Source organism: Hordeum vulgare, chromosome 6H, assembly GCF_904849725.1.
Source record: "Hordeum vulgare subsp. vulgare chromosome 6H, MorexV3_pseudomolecules_assembly, whole genome shotgun sequence".
Lineage (NCBI taxonomy): Eukaryota > Viridiplantae > Streptophyta > Magnoliopsida > Poales > Poaceae > Hordeum > Hordeum vulgare.
The window spans coordinates 25356697-25371519 of record NC_058523.1 but is presented as its reverse complement, the minus strand read 5'-3'; the positions used below and the strand labels follow the sequence as shown (position 1 = coordinate 25371519).

At 43.1% G+C, this 14823-nt stretch overlaps 1 protein-coding gene and 1 non-coding gene across 3 annotated transcripts; one reads left to right on the top strand and one right to left on the bottom strand.

The window, feature by feature from the left end:
• The first annotated feature begins 4956 nt into the window (after window positions 1-4956).
• TRNAS-GCU lies at window positions 4957-5038 on the top strand. Its single transcript has one exon. It is a non-coding gene; the product is annotated as a tRNA-Ser (tRNA).
• A 1347-nt stretch (window positions 5039-6385) lies between these two features.
• LOC123402167 (rac-like GTP-binding protein 6) lies at window positions 6386-10176 on the bottom strand. Of its 2 annotated transcripts, none has more exons than XM_045096044.1 (7): window positions 9749-10176; window positions 8461-8548; window positions 8235-8344; window positions 7629-7692; window positions 7184-7248; window positions 6991-7056; window positions 6386-6899 (listed from the first exon to the last, which is right to left on the bottom strand). In XM_045096044.1, the coding sequence occupies exons 1-7, from the start codon at window positions 9845-9847 to the stop codon at window positions 6798-6800; spliced, it is 594 nt and encodes a 197-aa protein (XP_044951979.1). In that variant the 5' UTR covers window positions 9848-10176; the 3' UTR covers window positions 6386-6797. The 2 variants fall into 2 exon arrangements, with proteins under 2 accessions (XP_044951979.1, XP_044951980.1); XM_045096045.1 differs by lacking the exon at window positions 9749-10176 and adding an exon at window positions 8772-9480.
• Between the last annotated feature and the right edge of the window lie 4647 nt (window positions 10177-14823).

Sequence of the window (14823 nt, the reverse complement as noted above, 5' to 3'; positions counted from 1 at the left end):
GAAATGTTTCGCACACGGGGCTGGTCCGCTCGGAATTGGGCCTGGGTTTCCAGATGCAAATTCCTAATACAACCAAACAAAAGAATTAGGGGCCCAATTCTAGATTCTTTAATTTCATGCCCAATTCTATGCAACCAAACAGGGCACTAGAGTACTTTCGTTCGGATTTATTAGTCCCCTAGTACTTTTTTATTTTTATTTAGTCTGCATATTAACTTTAATTAAAGTTAAATTTAATAAAGTTTGACCAAGTTTGTAGAAAATAGTATGAAAATTTATAATAACAAATTTACATGATGTGAAAGTATATGCAATGATGAATCCAGTGATATTGATTTGGTGGTGTATATGTTAATATATTTTTCTACTAACTTGTTTAAAGTATTTAAGATTTGACTTTATATAAATATAATGTGCAGAGTAAACAAAAAACGAATGAAGTATTTTGAGACAAAGTTTGATTATAAATTTATTTCTTTTTACTAAAGCTACTTCAATTAATTTGGATCAGAGGGAGTAACAAACATAATTTATATGTGACAAAATAACATCACTCGAAGCTGCTTTCAAATACAAATCTACCAATATAATTTCTATGAATATAACTTATATTTTTGTAATAAATTTAAGATTAAAGTTTAGCATAAAATGCAAAGGGAACTAATAACTCAGAACGAAGGTACTGAGCAGCATAATACATATTTTATCAGCTATATTATGCCAATAAAACAACACAATACAGACGCTCATACATACGCACTTAGACTCACCTCCTAGAGACTGAGCTAACACATCATCTTGAAATTAACGAAGTAGTTACAGACACCTTCGTAGTCGTCGGAAACATTTCCTCTCGCTAAACGCGTGTCGCTGAAAGGCCTGGAATAAATCCAAAAAAATACGAGCACCAGTATCAAGTCAAGCTAGGACTTGAACCCCGCTCGGCTAGGGATTCCACTATCCTCCTAAACATTCAACCATAAATTGGTTTGCGTTCGCTATGTTATTCCATCGATGATGCTAACGCCACCAAATGTTTATTCTAAACACAATGGCCTAAATAAGAAAATATATAACCATATTGTCCATGGGGTGTACAATCAGTAAGGAGAGTTACATAGGAGAACTTGTTTTTCAAACAAAATGTAAAACATGAAAATCTTTGACTAATAAAAATCTCATTTCCACTGCAAAAAATAGTCTGCATGATTACAATCACCTCTATATGTAGTCAAGGAACATGATTACAATCGTTAGCCAAAAGGCATAGCATAGCACTTGGGGAAGCATGCAGCCACAAATTGGTTTGGTGCTTCACACTCGAAATGAAAACTAGATGATCCGAAGCCTATTATGTGTCTAGGCATAGTACAAGCTTCCTCTCTCCTAACTTCTCCTTCACCTCTTCAACCAGATGGCCTAGGTATAATTATTTGCTTCTTTCTCCTACGAGACCTTTACCATCGATGCGTAGTCTGATAATCAGGGGTTGGATAGTACTCCCTTCCTTTCGGAAATGCTTGTCACAAGAATGGATGTCTTAGATGTATTTTAGTTTTAGATACATCCATTTTTATTCATTTATGCGACAAGTAATTCCGAACGAATGGAGTATGATCCAGGTCCCTTTGTAGTCCCCTCTCGCATTATCGTGAGTTTAGCTTCAAAAGCATCTGTACATCTTGGGATATCCCAACATCCCGACGGATCATAGTACTCTCCTATGTATGGTATCAAGACAATGAAAAGACATACGTGTGCAAATATGTGTGTTGCTTCCACCGATGCCTTTGCTATAGAAACAAGCATTGATGCTTAAGAGAAAACGATTTATTCTTACAAGAAACTTTCTAAGAACCTTGTATTATACATGGTCTAAGAGAACCAATTAATCTCCTTGCTCAAAGTGGAACAAGGAAAGCAAGGTTGTTGTAGGAGCATAATTTTACCCCAGTAGTTTTAGTGATTGTTGACAATGTATTTGCCGACTAATCGTGTGCACTAAGCCTTTCAGATAATTCATCATTCGGCGCAAGACGATTCAAGCCCCTCGGTTGTTAGAGTAAAGACGGTTTCTGTCCTGCGTTTCTTTCTCGGTGCAATTGAGTCGTAGAAGAGCCGTACTATCAAGAGGGGGTCCACATTGGAAAATTTTGGGTAGAATCATCATGTACACGATCTTATGCACCCCGTGCTTTTTCCCTTGCTTCAATGGTGTTATTAACTCGTACGCATTGGATCGGTAATATTGCTGGATAATATTCATCATAAATCAGTCATAACATAGGGCGACATAGAACTAGCTCCCGTTCATCGATATAATATAGGCACGTATTCCGTAAATAGTCATATGTACTTATGGAAAAGAACTTGCATGACATCTTTTGTCCTACCCTCCCGTGGCAGCGAGGTCCATGAAGAAACTAAGGGGTATTAAGGCTTCCTTTTAATAAAGAACCGGAACAAAGCATTAACACATAGTGAATACATGAACTCCTCATACTACGGTAATCACCGGAAAGAATCCCAATTATTGTTACTTTGGGGTATGCGGATCCTAACACGTAATAGGTGCATATAACTTGCAAGATCGGATCAAGAACATGGATATAATGGTGAAATCATAAATGGTTCAGATCTGAAATCATGGCACTTGGGCCCTGGTGACAAGCATTAAGCATAGCAAAGTCAAAGAAACATCAATCTCCGAACATAGTGGATACTAGGGATCAAGCCCTAACAAAACTAACTCGATTACATGATGAATCTCATCCAGCTCTTCACCGACCAACAAACCTACTAAGGGATTACTCACTCCCGGTGGAGAGCATCATGAAATTGGCGATGAAGGAGGGTTGGTGATGATGAAGACCAAAGATCCCCCTCTCCGGAGCCCCAAACGGACTCCAGATCTGGCCTCCCGATGAAGAGCAGGAGGTGGTGGTCGCTTCGTATCGTGAAACGCAATGAAACTTCCTCCCTGAGTTTTTTCTCCGAAAATAGGATTTTATAGCGCTGGAATTAGGACCAGTGGAGCCCCGTGGCCCCACTAGACACTAGGCCACGCCAGGGGGGCTGGCGCGCCCTGATGCCTAGTGGGAACCTAGGGCATCCCCTCTGGTGGGTCTTGGTTCTAGTATTTTTTTTGTATTTCATAAAAACCTCCAAAAAGTTTCATTCCATTGCAAGAACTTTTATTTCTGCACAAAAACAATACCATGGTAGTTCTGCTGAAAACAGTGTCAGTCCGAGTTACTTTCATTCAAATCATGTAAATTACAGTCCAAAACAAGAGCAAAAGCGTTAGAAAAAATAGATACAATGGAGACGTATCACACACATATCTCACATTAACTTCTTGCTAGTTGTTTCTCGTCTCTAAAATATAGGAGGAGTGTTGATCCTTGTGTGTGCTTTCTGCATTCCAAAAGCATACGTAAATAGGGCACACATCAAGGGGAGCCCCGTCTATATTCTGTTTATGATATTTGTGTATGCAAATCCTACGTCGTCATCAATCCACCAAAAAGGGGGAGACTGTAATAGCATATTTTTACCCCAGTAGTTTTCGTGATTGATGACAATGTATTTGCAGACTAATCGTGTGCGCTAGGCCTTTCAGAGAATTCATCATTCAGCACAAGACGATTCAAGCCCCTCGATGGTTAGAGTAAAGACAGTTTCTGTCGTGCGTTTCTTTCTCGGTGGAGTTGAGTCGTAGGAGAACCGTACTAAGATAGACGCCCTAAACCGGAAGCGAGGGAGTAGTGTAGTACCAACTTCATATTGACTTCATGGTTGTTGTGTGGTGTCAAGTGAGTATTAGGGAGTAGTTTAGTACCAACTTCATATTGACTTCATGGTCGTTGTTTTGCAGTCCTCCAACTTCAAAAAACTCCACAAATCTATCTTATCTTTGTGGCTTCTCAACTCCATGTAATGATTTTATTTTGTTCTGCAGCTAAATCAGCTTCTACATTGCCATCTTTGTTGGCAGTGGTTGTTGGGTTGTCTAGCACCATACTGGGTCGGCGGGAACCATCCTAGACCGGCTTCCGAGGGGAGATGTTGTACCGGTTTGTAGTGATACCTGGCTGTCGAGGGGATAAATCGTTTTCTTTTGCGTGGATGGATGAATCGTTATGTTTGGCGATGGTACTTCTTGCAGCTATTCCATTCGGCTCGGCTCCGCACAAAGAGTCTGTGAAGCATGGAGGGGGGGGGTTATAACAGCCCTGTAGTTGTGAGAATTTCAGGGAGGGTAATTCCTTTGTTTGGTTACGGTAATTCACCAAGGATTAGCAGACAAGTTATGATGAAGTCTCAAGATATTTACATCAGTTATGTTCCAATTATGATGAAATCTCAAGATATTTACATCAGTTATGTTCCAATTATGATGAAATCTCAAGATATTTACATCAGTTATGTTCCAATTATGATGAAATCTCAAGATATTAACATCAGTTATGTTCCAATTCTCACATCATCCCTTGTTAATAAAATGATGGGAATTTGGACTCCAAACTAGCGCCTCAAACCCAGGACAGGGACGTTTGGTATTTGAATGTATATACACTCTATGTGTAAAAAATAGTAACTACATAAAAAAGTTAAAAACTTCTAAAAATATTTTTTGAAATGAACTTGACCTTTCATTGTATTTGTGTAACGAAAAATGCACAAAGGGAAAACATCGTGGACTTCTTTAGAAAAAAAATCTCGACCAAAATAGTGTGAATAGTGACCTATAATAGCGATAAATTTTGTTCTTTCTTGAATTCAGTGCTGGTGTTTTATTCATGAAAATTTATTTACTAGTGCAAAAGAAAGTCTAGTTTATTCTAACAAACTTCTAAACAGACAGAAAGCACGTCCGGAAAAAAAAAATGGAAGAAAAAGATGAGCCCCCCACACCCTTTTGATGTACCGTGCAGTCAGAGAAGAGACACAAGCGACGCTTTGGCCGAGTGGTTAAGGCGTGTGCCTGCTAAGTACATGGGGTTTCCCCGCGAGAGTTCGAATCTCTCAGGCGTCGTTTCCTTTTTTTTACTTTTTTTTTCTTCTTCCTTATTTTCTGTTCCTTTTACTTTACTTATTTACCAATCTTCTTCCCTATTTTCTGTCCCCGTGCGAGAAATATTAGTGATTGGTGTATGTATTTATCCTCGACAGCATAATACAATATGTGATATCGGTTTCTCTTTTTCATTACTGTCGCCATGAGGAAAATATCATCCAAAGGATAGCCTCTGAATGGCTGACACTTTTTTTTTCTCTATTTTTTTTCTTTCCTCGGACAACAGCATCTCAAGAAACGAGAATGCTACACCTCTGAATGGCTGACACTTTTTTTTTCTTTATGCGTGATTTCATCTGTCTCATGTCCAATCAGCGTATAGTCGTTGGGGTCGTAGTGTCGGCTGCCGGCTTGCAGCTAGCATCTCAGCTGCCCCCGACCCCTCCTTTGCAGCAGAGGTGCGGTGAGCGCTTATCCGCAACATCGCCACGAAGCAGCGATGCGTTAACGCAATCGAAACACATGGTGCATCCGAGGTTGCACAACGCCGCCGCGATACCACCTTTGCCGTGGGATGCATACGAAAGGTCACGCAAGCGGAGACGGCGCCATGGCACCTGTGTGCCATCGGTACAATCGAGCGGCGTCACCTAGCAAACTGTCGATGCAATCGAAAGGCAATGCGCGTCCGAGACCGCACAACGCCGCAACACCTTGCAGCGTGGAAATTCAGTCGGTTGATATAGAAGGCCTTTTAACAAAATTAAATTGTAACCCTAGTCCATGCTCCTACTTGATCTGGAGGTAAATAATAAAGCAGAAAAAACAACTCGATCAAAGATCCAGCTGACACGAGTAATTGTTCTAAAGCAATAATTCCATCTGAATTGTGGCGTCGGATAAATTCAGCTGCCTGGACATCTTCTGAGTTGATTCAGACAGGTAGCGTTGCAATGCTTCTGGCAAGTGGTAGCCAACCAACAAACACAACCATATCCACCCAAAAGATTTAGTAACCCATCGACACACAATAGCATGTGTATTCAATCTTCTAAATAATAACAGGAGGAATGCCCTGTCTGACTGGCAGATATTGTACCCAGCCAGATACATATGGACAAATATTCAGTTGCAGCAGATACCATATACCAATATCATACAAAACATACCCTGCTGCCAACATGCTCTCCACGATCTCCAATTATATGCCACAACCCACAAGTGCTAGCTGTGAGCATCAAAACAGGCAGGTCAAAGCACATCACATGCTCCATTTGCCGGCAATCATACGCCGGCGAAACAAAAACCGAATCACAATTCATAAGATATAGGATGCATCCAGATGCAGGCATACAGAGCATAACAAGAAAGGAAACATAATTTTCCATTGAAGTGAAAATAACAAGCAAAAATAAAATAAACTGAGTGCGATTACATCATGTCTCTACTTATGGAACCGAGATAACAACGAGATACTTTTTTTTTACGGGGTCTCAAACACGGGAAATACCGTCTACTAAGCAAGTTACCTAAATTGCCACGACTTGTCAGTCACACGAGATAATCACAAGGCAGGAAGAAGAGAAATCAAACAAATGGATCGCCCGATGCCTCGACAAAGAGACCTTGCTGCAGCTGCCGGTGGGTAACCTAGGGTGGGGTGGGGGTGAGGGGAGGGAGGACGACCATGAGAGTGCAGCTCCGCTGAAGCAAGACGTAACAATAATATAGCATGGCGGCAACTTCGCCCTTGTTCTTTGTCTACCGATTGATTAGATCACAAGATGGAGCAAGCCCCCCTCTGCGCCTTTTTCTTCTTCTTTGCCTTTGGTGGCTGCAGTACCACCTTTATTGCCGCATCAAATACACCCTTGACATTCTGCAAATCGACAAGGACCAGGAAAAAAAAACTCTGTCAGCATCTTACATGGCATTATGCACTAAGCAAACATGTAAGAAGATAGCTGTACTAGTTGGGTCTTCGAGCTGCATTCGATGTAGTAGGGTGCGCCTATTAACTTTTTTAGTTCCTCCCCCTACAGAATTTGGCATATAAAGTTAGTAACACAACATTGCCTCATTCAAGGGAAGGAGCAAGAGCAAGAAAATTAAGACAAAACGTCAGGGAAAAAAAGATCAAGCCGTGCTGTAATGCCTCCATACCTGAGCAGTAGTGATAGGAACAGCACCAGGATGGTCCACAAAGAACTGCTTGTCATCTCGAAGATCTGCCAGGGCAAAGTACAAGGTGAAAATGGAGTACAACTGACAGTCTGGACCATAAAAGGTCCAAGGGTAAAGAACACAGGCATCAAGAACTAAATAGCCAACAATTCATCTAGGCATATACCAATATTCTCAAGAACAGAAAGCAGTGGCGAAATACTATGAGGTTCACAGAAGCTTAGATTCAAGGGGTTTTCTTTTTCTCATTTATTTTCATCTGGATAGCATCCCCTGCTATCACTTGTAGTATGACTGCCATTGCACGTTACTGTGAATAACTCTACAAACACCTATGTGCCTAGAAACCCAACGTCACTTCTGTCGTAAACACAACAGGATGTCAGATTTCTGTAGAAAAAATGTGGGCATGTGACGTTCTTACCAAGCTTTGTTCCCACGAGGATAATAGGCACACCTGGTGCATAATGCTTCAGTTCAGGTATCCACTGAAACATAAACGGAATTCAGGTTCAGGAAATACATAGGTTGAGTCCTTATATCACAAGTGCCAACTGAAACTAACTTGATGATATACTCCCTCCGTCCGGAATTACTTGTCACACAATTGATAAAAAATGAATGTATCTAGAACTAAAATACATCTAGATACATCCATTCCTATTTCAAGTATTTCTGGACGGAGGGAGTACGTATTAACCATAAAAAATAATCAGACCAAATTAGCATAAGTCAAGATAATAACCAAGGAACAGAAATTAGGGAAAACTATGTCATCTTTGATGGATAGGAGACTACTGGAAAACCCATTCAACAGTGCATTAAAGCCTATTTCTACCATGGAACAATTTCTCACTGAAGAAAAAAAATCACTCATCAAACTTGACATACATGCCAGAAACATAATTTATCAGATAACTCATGAAGGTGCCCATAGAAATGATCTCAAATTGAACTTCTCCAGGGATTTTCTGGAACCAGCAATGCGTAGAGCAAATATATTTGCGGATAATAAGGATCAGACAGTTACCTTCTTTGAAACATTCTCATAGCTAGCCTTGCTGATAAGCGAGAAGGCCAGAAGGAAGACATCAGCTCCACGATAACTCAGCGGTCTCAGTCTGTTGTAGTCTTCCTGACCTGTTGCAGTCAAAAAACATAAGCTTTTTTTACAACTCTGGTACCACAAACAAACCAAGCAGACAGAACAAACGTGTAGCCATCAGCAAACCAAGACAGAAAGAAGAGCTAGTTACCTGCAGTATCCCATAGCCCAAGGTTGACAGTGTTGCCATCAACCACAACATTAGCACTGAAGTTGTCAAACACCGTGGGCACATAGTCCTGCCAAGAACAACAGTAGTAGTAAGAAAAACAACATGAGTGCAGCCAAATTCTTTCTTCCAGGTTCAAGAAACAGCCACATGGCTGGCCGAGTGAATTAACAACAAGTGCAGCCAAATTCTCTCTTCCAAGTTCTAGAAACAGCCACATGGCCGTCGGACGGACGACAGCGAGGTGAATTAAATTCTTGCACTCATGTAGCCATGCCTGAAGATAAGCATACCAAGATGGCACGAACACCAGACCCCATGTAGGTGGGTGGTCCAATTGGATATTCTACTGCTGCTGCTACCACCACTACGTGGTCACCATGACCCAGGGCTCCAAGCTAATCTACCCCCAAAGGCCGCCAAAGCAGAGTAACTCCATCATGGGTGGTGGCATTATCTTGTCTTGTCTCCAAGGTTCCTTTCTCTCCTCCTCCGAGAGAGAGAGAGAGAGAGGGAGAGTAAAAAGAAATCTTTCGTTTGAAAACGAAGCATGCGTGGAAAGGTAGGCGCTGCAATTGGTGTGGATTTGCGTGAAAGAAACAAAGAATGGCACCCACCAACCATACGGATGGTGTGAGTGGTCGAGGGTAGGGTACTACCGCTATCACCGGCTAAAAGGAAAGGCTGGAAAGCGATCTCCGGCTGTTTGAAACGGATCCGCAGCCCCCACATTGCCGGCTGGGGGGTGGAGCCAAATTGGTACGAAATCACGAGCCGGCGAAATCTCCCCGCTGCCATCCTTTTTCCCCCCCAGCAATGTTTGCCGTTCCTGCTACTGGATGGTAACGAAATCGACAGCGAAATTTCTCCCGTGCAGAATAAATGCTAATTTGGGGGCTGATTTGGGGGTATCGGCAGAAAAGATCCCCATTTCGCTGGGGATGGCCGGCAACCCTAGAGGAGAAAAGGTCGGAATTGGCGACCGCATTGCGCCCGAATTAGGAGCCGCCGGGGGGCGAATCGGGCGGTAAGACGCCGCCCAAATCTAGATCAAGAACCAGCCTCTGCTTCCCCCACCCCCTAATTAGGAACGCACGCACGCACGCACAATAAAGAATCAAGCAATCAATCCGCATAAAAGGCGCAAGCAACATCTGTCCGCCTCTACATACACAAGAAGAAGAAGAAGAAGAAGGAGAAGGAGAAGGAGAAGAAGAAGAAGCAGCAACCTGGCATTACCCAAGAAGAAGCAAGAAAAGGAGGGACGTACGGTGGGGAAGGTGTTGGAGGTGTAGGAGATGAGCATGCAGGTCTTGCCGACGGCGCCGTCCCCCACGGTGACGCACTTTATGAACCTGGACGCGCTCATCCTCCCTCTTTCCCTCGCTGCCGGTGAAGCTGCGGGCGAGACAGGGGAGGAGGAGGAAGAAGAAGGGGAGGTGGGGAGCTGGTTAAGATTTGGGGCCAGAGGAGCGAGGCCCAGGGCGGGGTGTGGAGGTTAAGATTGGGGGGGCGCGGCGCGGGGGCGGGGACAAATGGAGGGGAGCGCGGGGGAGGGGGAGGAGAGGGATGCGGGGGTGCGGCCGAGGAAGCGGTCTCCGCGCCGAATCGCTGGGTGCCTCCGCTTAGCCTGGTCGCTACGCTCGCCGAGGGAGAAGAAGAGAACCAACGGTGGGTGGGGTGGGTGGGGGTGGACACGGTGTGCGCGCGCATCATTTCCTTCTTTATTACCGCCCGCTCCTGCCCGGCCCCGGCACCGGCACCGGCAGCGGCAGCAGCAGCCATCATCACGCCCCGCCCCATAATTAATTTCCTGGCTAATCCCGCGTGCAAACTCGTTCATCCATTCATTCATCACAGTTTTCCACCGAGTACAAATGTTTCTTCTCAGCAAAAAATATTAAACTTCTGTTATAGACAGTGCAAACAGTTGAGTGTGTGTAATCCGATTCCAAATGTGGGGAGTGAGAATCTGATGTGTATCCTTGGCAGGGTCAGCTGTATCGTCATAAATGTAGAAATTGTGCTACGTTAGCCGCAGTAAGGCCAGCTTGATTGAACGTGTGGTCGAAAAGGTTGGAACGCTTATCACGAGGCGCACAGCAAGAATCCGTCGTATGTGCTTGGCGGGGCTAGCTGTATCGTCATAAATGTAGGAATTGTGCTACGCTGGTCGTAAGTAAGGCCAGCTTGATTGGCACAGAGCTCACGCGTGGTCAAAAATGTTGTAGCGCTTACTACGAGTCATAGTAAGAATCCGTTGTGTATCCTTGGTAGGGTTAGTTCTGTGGTTATAAATGCAGGGGTTCTGTTACGCTGGTTGTAAGTAAGGCCAACTTGATTGGATGTAATCTCATGTACGGTCAAAAAGGTTGTAATGCTTACTATAAGGCGGAGAGTAAAAATCCACCGTATTGTTGGTTGTATGGTCATAAATGTATGGGTTGTGCTATGTTGGTCATAAATAAGGCTCACTTGATTCGATAAAGATTTCATTTTTTTGTCAATAGGGTATAACTTGTGTTTGTCTACCTTTTTCTATCGATTGTTCTTACTTAAGGTCTTCTATGTTAGCTTGACTATGTGGTTCTTTGGTAAGGTGCATCAAGCTAGAGGACAATGCTGACATCATCATAAATGTAGGGGTTATGCTATGCTGGTGGCAAGTAAGGCTAGCTTGATTCGATGAAGATATCGCTTTTCATAGAAAAGGTGCAACGGTTGTTTCGAGCCAGCCAATAAGGATTCATCGTTTGCTTGGCAGGGCTAGTTGTGTCGCCATAAATGCATGAGATGTGCTACACTAGCGAAAGTAAGGCATGCTCGATTCGGAAAAGGTACCACGCTTTGGCGAAGGGATGTCACACGCGTTTATCTATCTGTTGCTTCTTTTAGATTGTCCCCACTCGACAGTCATTAAACCGCCTTTGGGATCTCTTTGGTGTTATGGTTTTTCAGCACTGTGCATCAAGGAGGGCGTTTCAAATTTGCAACGGTTGTGTGATGAGTTAAATTTTGCATTATTTTTACCTTTTATATTTCACCTTAGTTGTAAGATTTGCCCGATTTTACCACGACCGTGGACCTCTTTTGTTTGCTTTCGTCAAAATTTCACCCATAGAAGTACTTCGAGGTATAAGGAGGAAATAACAAGACTATAGTGTAAAATCATGTGAAATCTCATGGTAAAGGCTACTATAAAATGAAGAAGAAAATTGGACAAGAAATCAGTCGCCACAAGGGCTCCAGAGCAAACAATGACGTCTGGTACAACCACACACGCCCTTTACATCGGTCATACCAGCCACCGACCCAACCCATGGCCTAGTATTTCTACCTTGTGCGCGTAGATCTAGAATCAGACGCATATAGCCACCAGAAACCTCTCCAGAACTAAGAACCCTAGCATTGTTCTTTGGAAGGGAATCCAGTTCTCTTCATACTAAAGACTGAAGTATAAACCTTGCATCCATTCTCTAAGGATTAACAAGGTTTTGAATAGGCAATAGGAAAAACTGCAATGAGAGAAGGAAGCAGATTGACTTTCATGATTATAGGGCACCTACTAAACTAGATGCAACTCACAAGAATGATACAACTCTATCTAGTGAAGATTTAGGCTTTCTTGCCTTCCACAAGCTTGTTTGTTTCTTTGTGTCTCTCACTTACACACTTCTAGGTTTAGAAGCTATGAGAATGTTTAAAGGCTTATTCGAGCTAGTCTACACTAGTGAAAAAAAGCCTAGCTATGGCATGGCCAAACTAGCCTTGCTGGCGTGGACATCAGACGCCGCCAATATTACACCACAGTTAAAAAATAGTGATGGCGTTGGAGCCTATGCCAGCTGTATATTACATATTGTTGACATCCACGTAGCCCAACGCCAGCAATTTTTTGGATAATAAAAAAAGTACTTCAAAAACTAAGAGTGTAAACTTCACAAAAGGTACAGATCAATTAAACATACTCATAAACTTCATAAGAGTTTAAAACATACCCAACACTCTAGATGTCGCTCTCTATGTTCTTCAATACAAAGTTCATCGTATTTTCGCGGTGATCTATTTGATGTAATCACTTTGAGCGGTGCATTTGTTGGGATCCGATGAATTGTGGGTTCATGTTCAAATTATTTATGAAAAAGATTTGACTCTTCTCTCAGTTATATGATTCTTATTTGCATGATTATTATAGCTTCGTAAATCTCTCAATCTATTGATTTGGTTTGGTGTCGTTGTCAAAACCAACTCATCTCGAGTAGGGGGTCCGAATTGTGGATCTAGAGTCAATGGGTAACAAGAGACAAAGAAGACGATGTTTTGCCCCGGTTCGGGCCCTCTTGATGGAGGTAAAACCCTACGTCCTGCTCTTGTTGCTATTGATGGAGTAGTACAGAGTACAGAGTTGATCTACTTCGAGATGAGATGTTGTGGTCTAAACCCTAATCGTAATGAGCTTAATGTGTCCAACGAGCTATGGCCCTGGCTTATATAGATTCTAGGGGTGCTAGGGTTACACAAGGTTGGTTATAGTAGAGAAGGAGCATGCTGATTACTACATCGCCTTGGATTGTGTGCCAAGTCTTCGGAAGAGTCCACCTTGAGTCTGATGCTTCTACTAATAGTCGAACCGGCCCGGAGTCCGACCAGTGAGAATAGGCACACAACCCGAGGACCCCTTTGTCCAGACTCCCTCGGTAGCCCCTGAACTGGCCTCCAATGCCGAAACCTTCTACCTTTGGTGACTTTATAGGGACTCTGGCTTGCGAGGCGAGTTCCTTTCTTCCTTTAACCGATGATAGCTCGGTTGTCGATGACTTCCCTCCTTCGAATGCATATATAAATATATATATATATATATATATATATATATATACATAAATTTTAATTTTTAGGTCGACCGTTCGACAATGAGTAGCACCTCTCCTTATTCGAAAGGTCATGACAGGTCAAGGCCCGTAGCCGTTTATGAAAGAGCGGTTCGAGACCGTTTTATGGTTTCATGCTATTATCTTGTCAAACTTTGGATGTTTTGCATGCCTTTTATTAATTTTTGGGACTAACTTATTAACTCAGTGCCAAGTGCCAGCTCCTGTTTTTTCCATGTTTTTGACCCCTTTCAGAGGAGATTTTGAAACGGAGTCCAAACGGAAGAAAATCCCCGAAAATATTTTTTCTGGAATGGAAGAAGATCGGGGAGCTTGGGAGCCAAGGCAGGGGAGCCCCAGGGGCCCCACAAGCCCCTACCCCGCGGCCAGGGGGGAGGCCGCGCCATCCAGGCTTGTGGGCCCCATGAGCGTCCCCTGACCTAGGGGTTGTGCCTATATATTCCCTAAAAATCCCAAAAAAATCAGGAGATCATCGAAAGTACTTTTCCGCCGCCGCAAGCTTCTGCCTCCGCAAGATCCCATCTAGGGCATGTTCTGGTGCCCTGTCGGAGGGGGGATTCGGACACGGAGGGCTTCTTCATCAACACCATGACCTCTCCGATGATGCGTGAGTAGTTCACCATAGACCTACGGGTCCATAGCTAGTAACTAGATGGATTCTTCTCTCTCTTGGATCTTCAATACAAAGTTCTCCATGATCTTCATGGAGATCTATCCGATGTAATCTTCTTTTGCGGTGTGTTTGTCGAGATCCGATGAATTGTGGATTTATGATCAGACTATCTATGAATCTTATTTGAGTTTCTTCTGATCTCTCTTATGCATGATTTCATATCCTTGTAATTCTCTTCGAGTTGTGGGTTTTGTATGGCCAACTAGATCTATGATTCTTGCAATGGGAGAAGTGCTTGGTTTTGGGTTCATACTATGCGGTGACCTCAACCAGTGACAGAAGGGGTAGCGAGGCACGCATCGTGTTATTGCCATCAAGGGTAAAAAGATGGGGTTTTCATCATTGGTTTGAGATTATCCCTCTACATCATGTCATCTTGCTTAAAGCGTTACTCTGTTCATCATGAACTCAATACACTAGATGCATGCTGGATAGTGGTCGATGTGTAGAGTAATAGTAGTAGATGCAGAAAGTATCGGCCTACTTGTCTCGGACGTGATGCCTATATGTATGATCATTGCCTTAGATATTGTCATGACTTTGCGCGGTTCTATCAATTGCTCGACAGTAATTTGTTCACCCACCGTAATACTTGCTATTTTGAGAGAAGACTCTAGTGAACACTATGGCCCCCAGGGTCTACTCCACACCATATTTTCAGCCTTACACTTTTTACTTCGCTGCACTTTCCGCCTTCAGATCTCACTTTGCAAACAATCTTGAAGGGATTGACAACCCCTTTGAAGCGTTGGGTGCAAGCTTGTTTGTGTTTGCACAGGTACT

Coding starts and splice junctions, on each gene's coding strand:
- LOC123402167 (XM_045096044.1), bottom strand. CDS start 9,847: ATGAGCGCGTCCAGGTTCATAAAGTGCGTCACCGTGGGGGACGGCGCC. Junction 8,345..8,460: donor TGGGCTATGGGATACTGCAG/GTAACTAGCTCT, acceptor TGACTGCAACAG/GTCAGGAAGACTACAACAGA. Junction 7,249..7,628: donor CCTCGTGGGAACAAAGCTTG/GTAAGAACGTCA, acceptor TTGCCCTGGCAG/ATCTTCGAGATGACAAGCAG.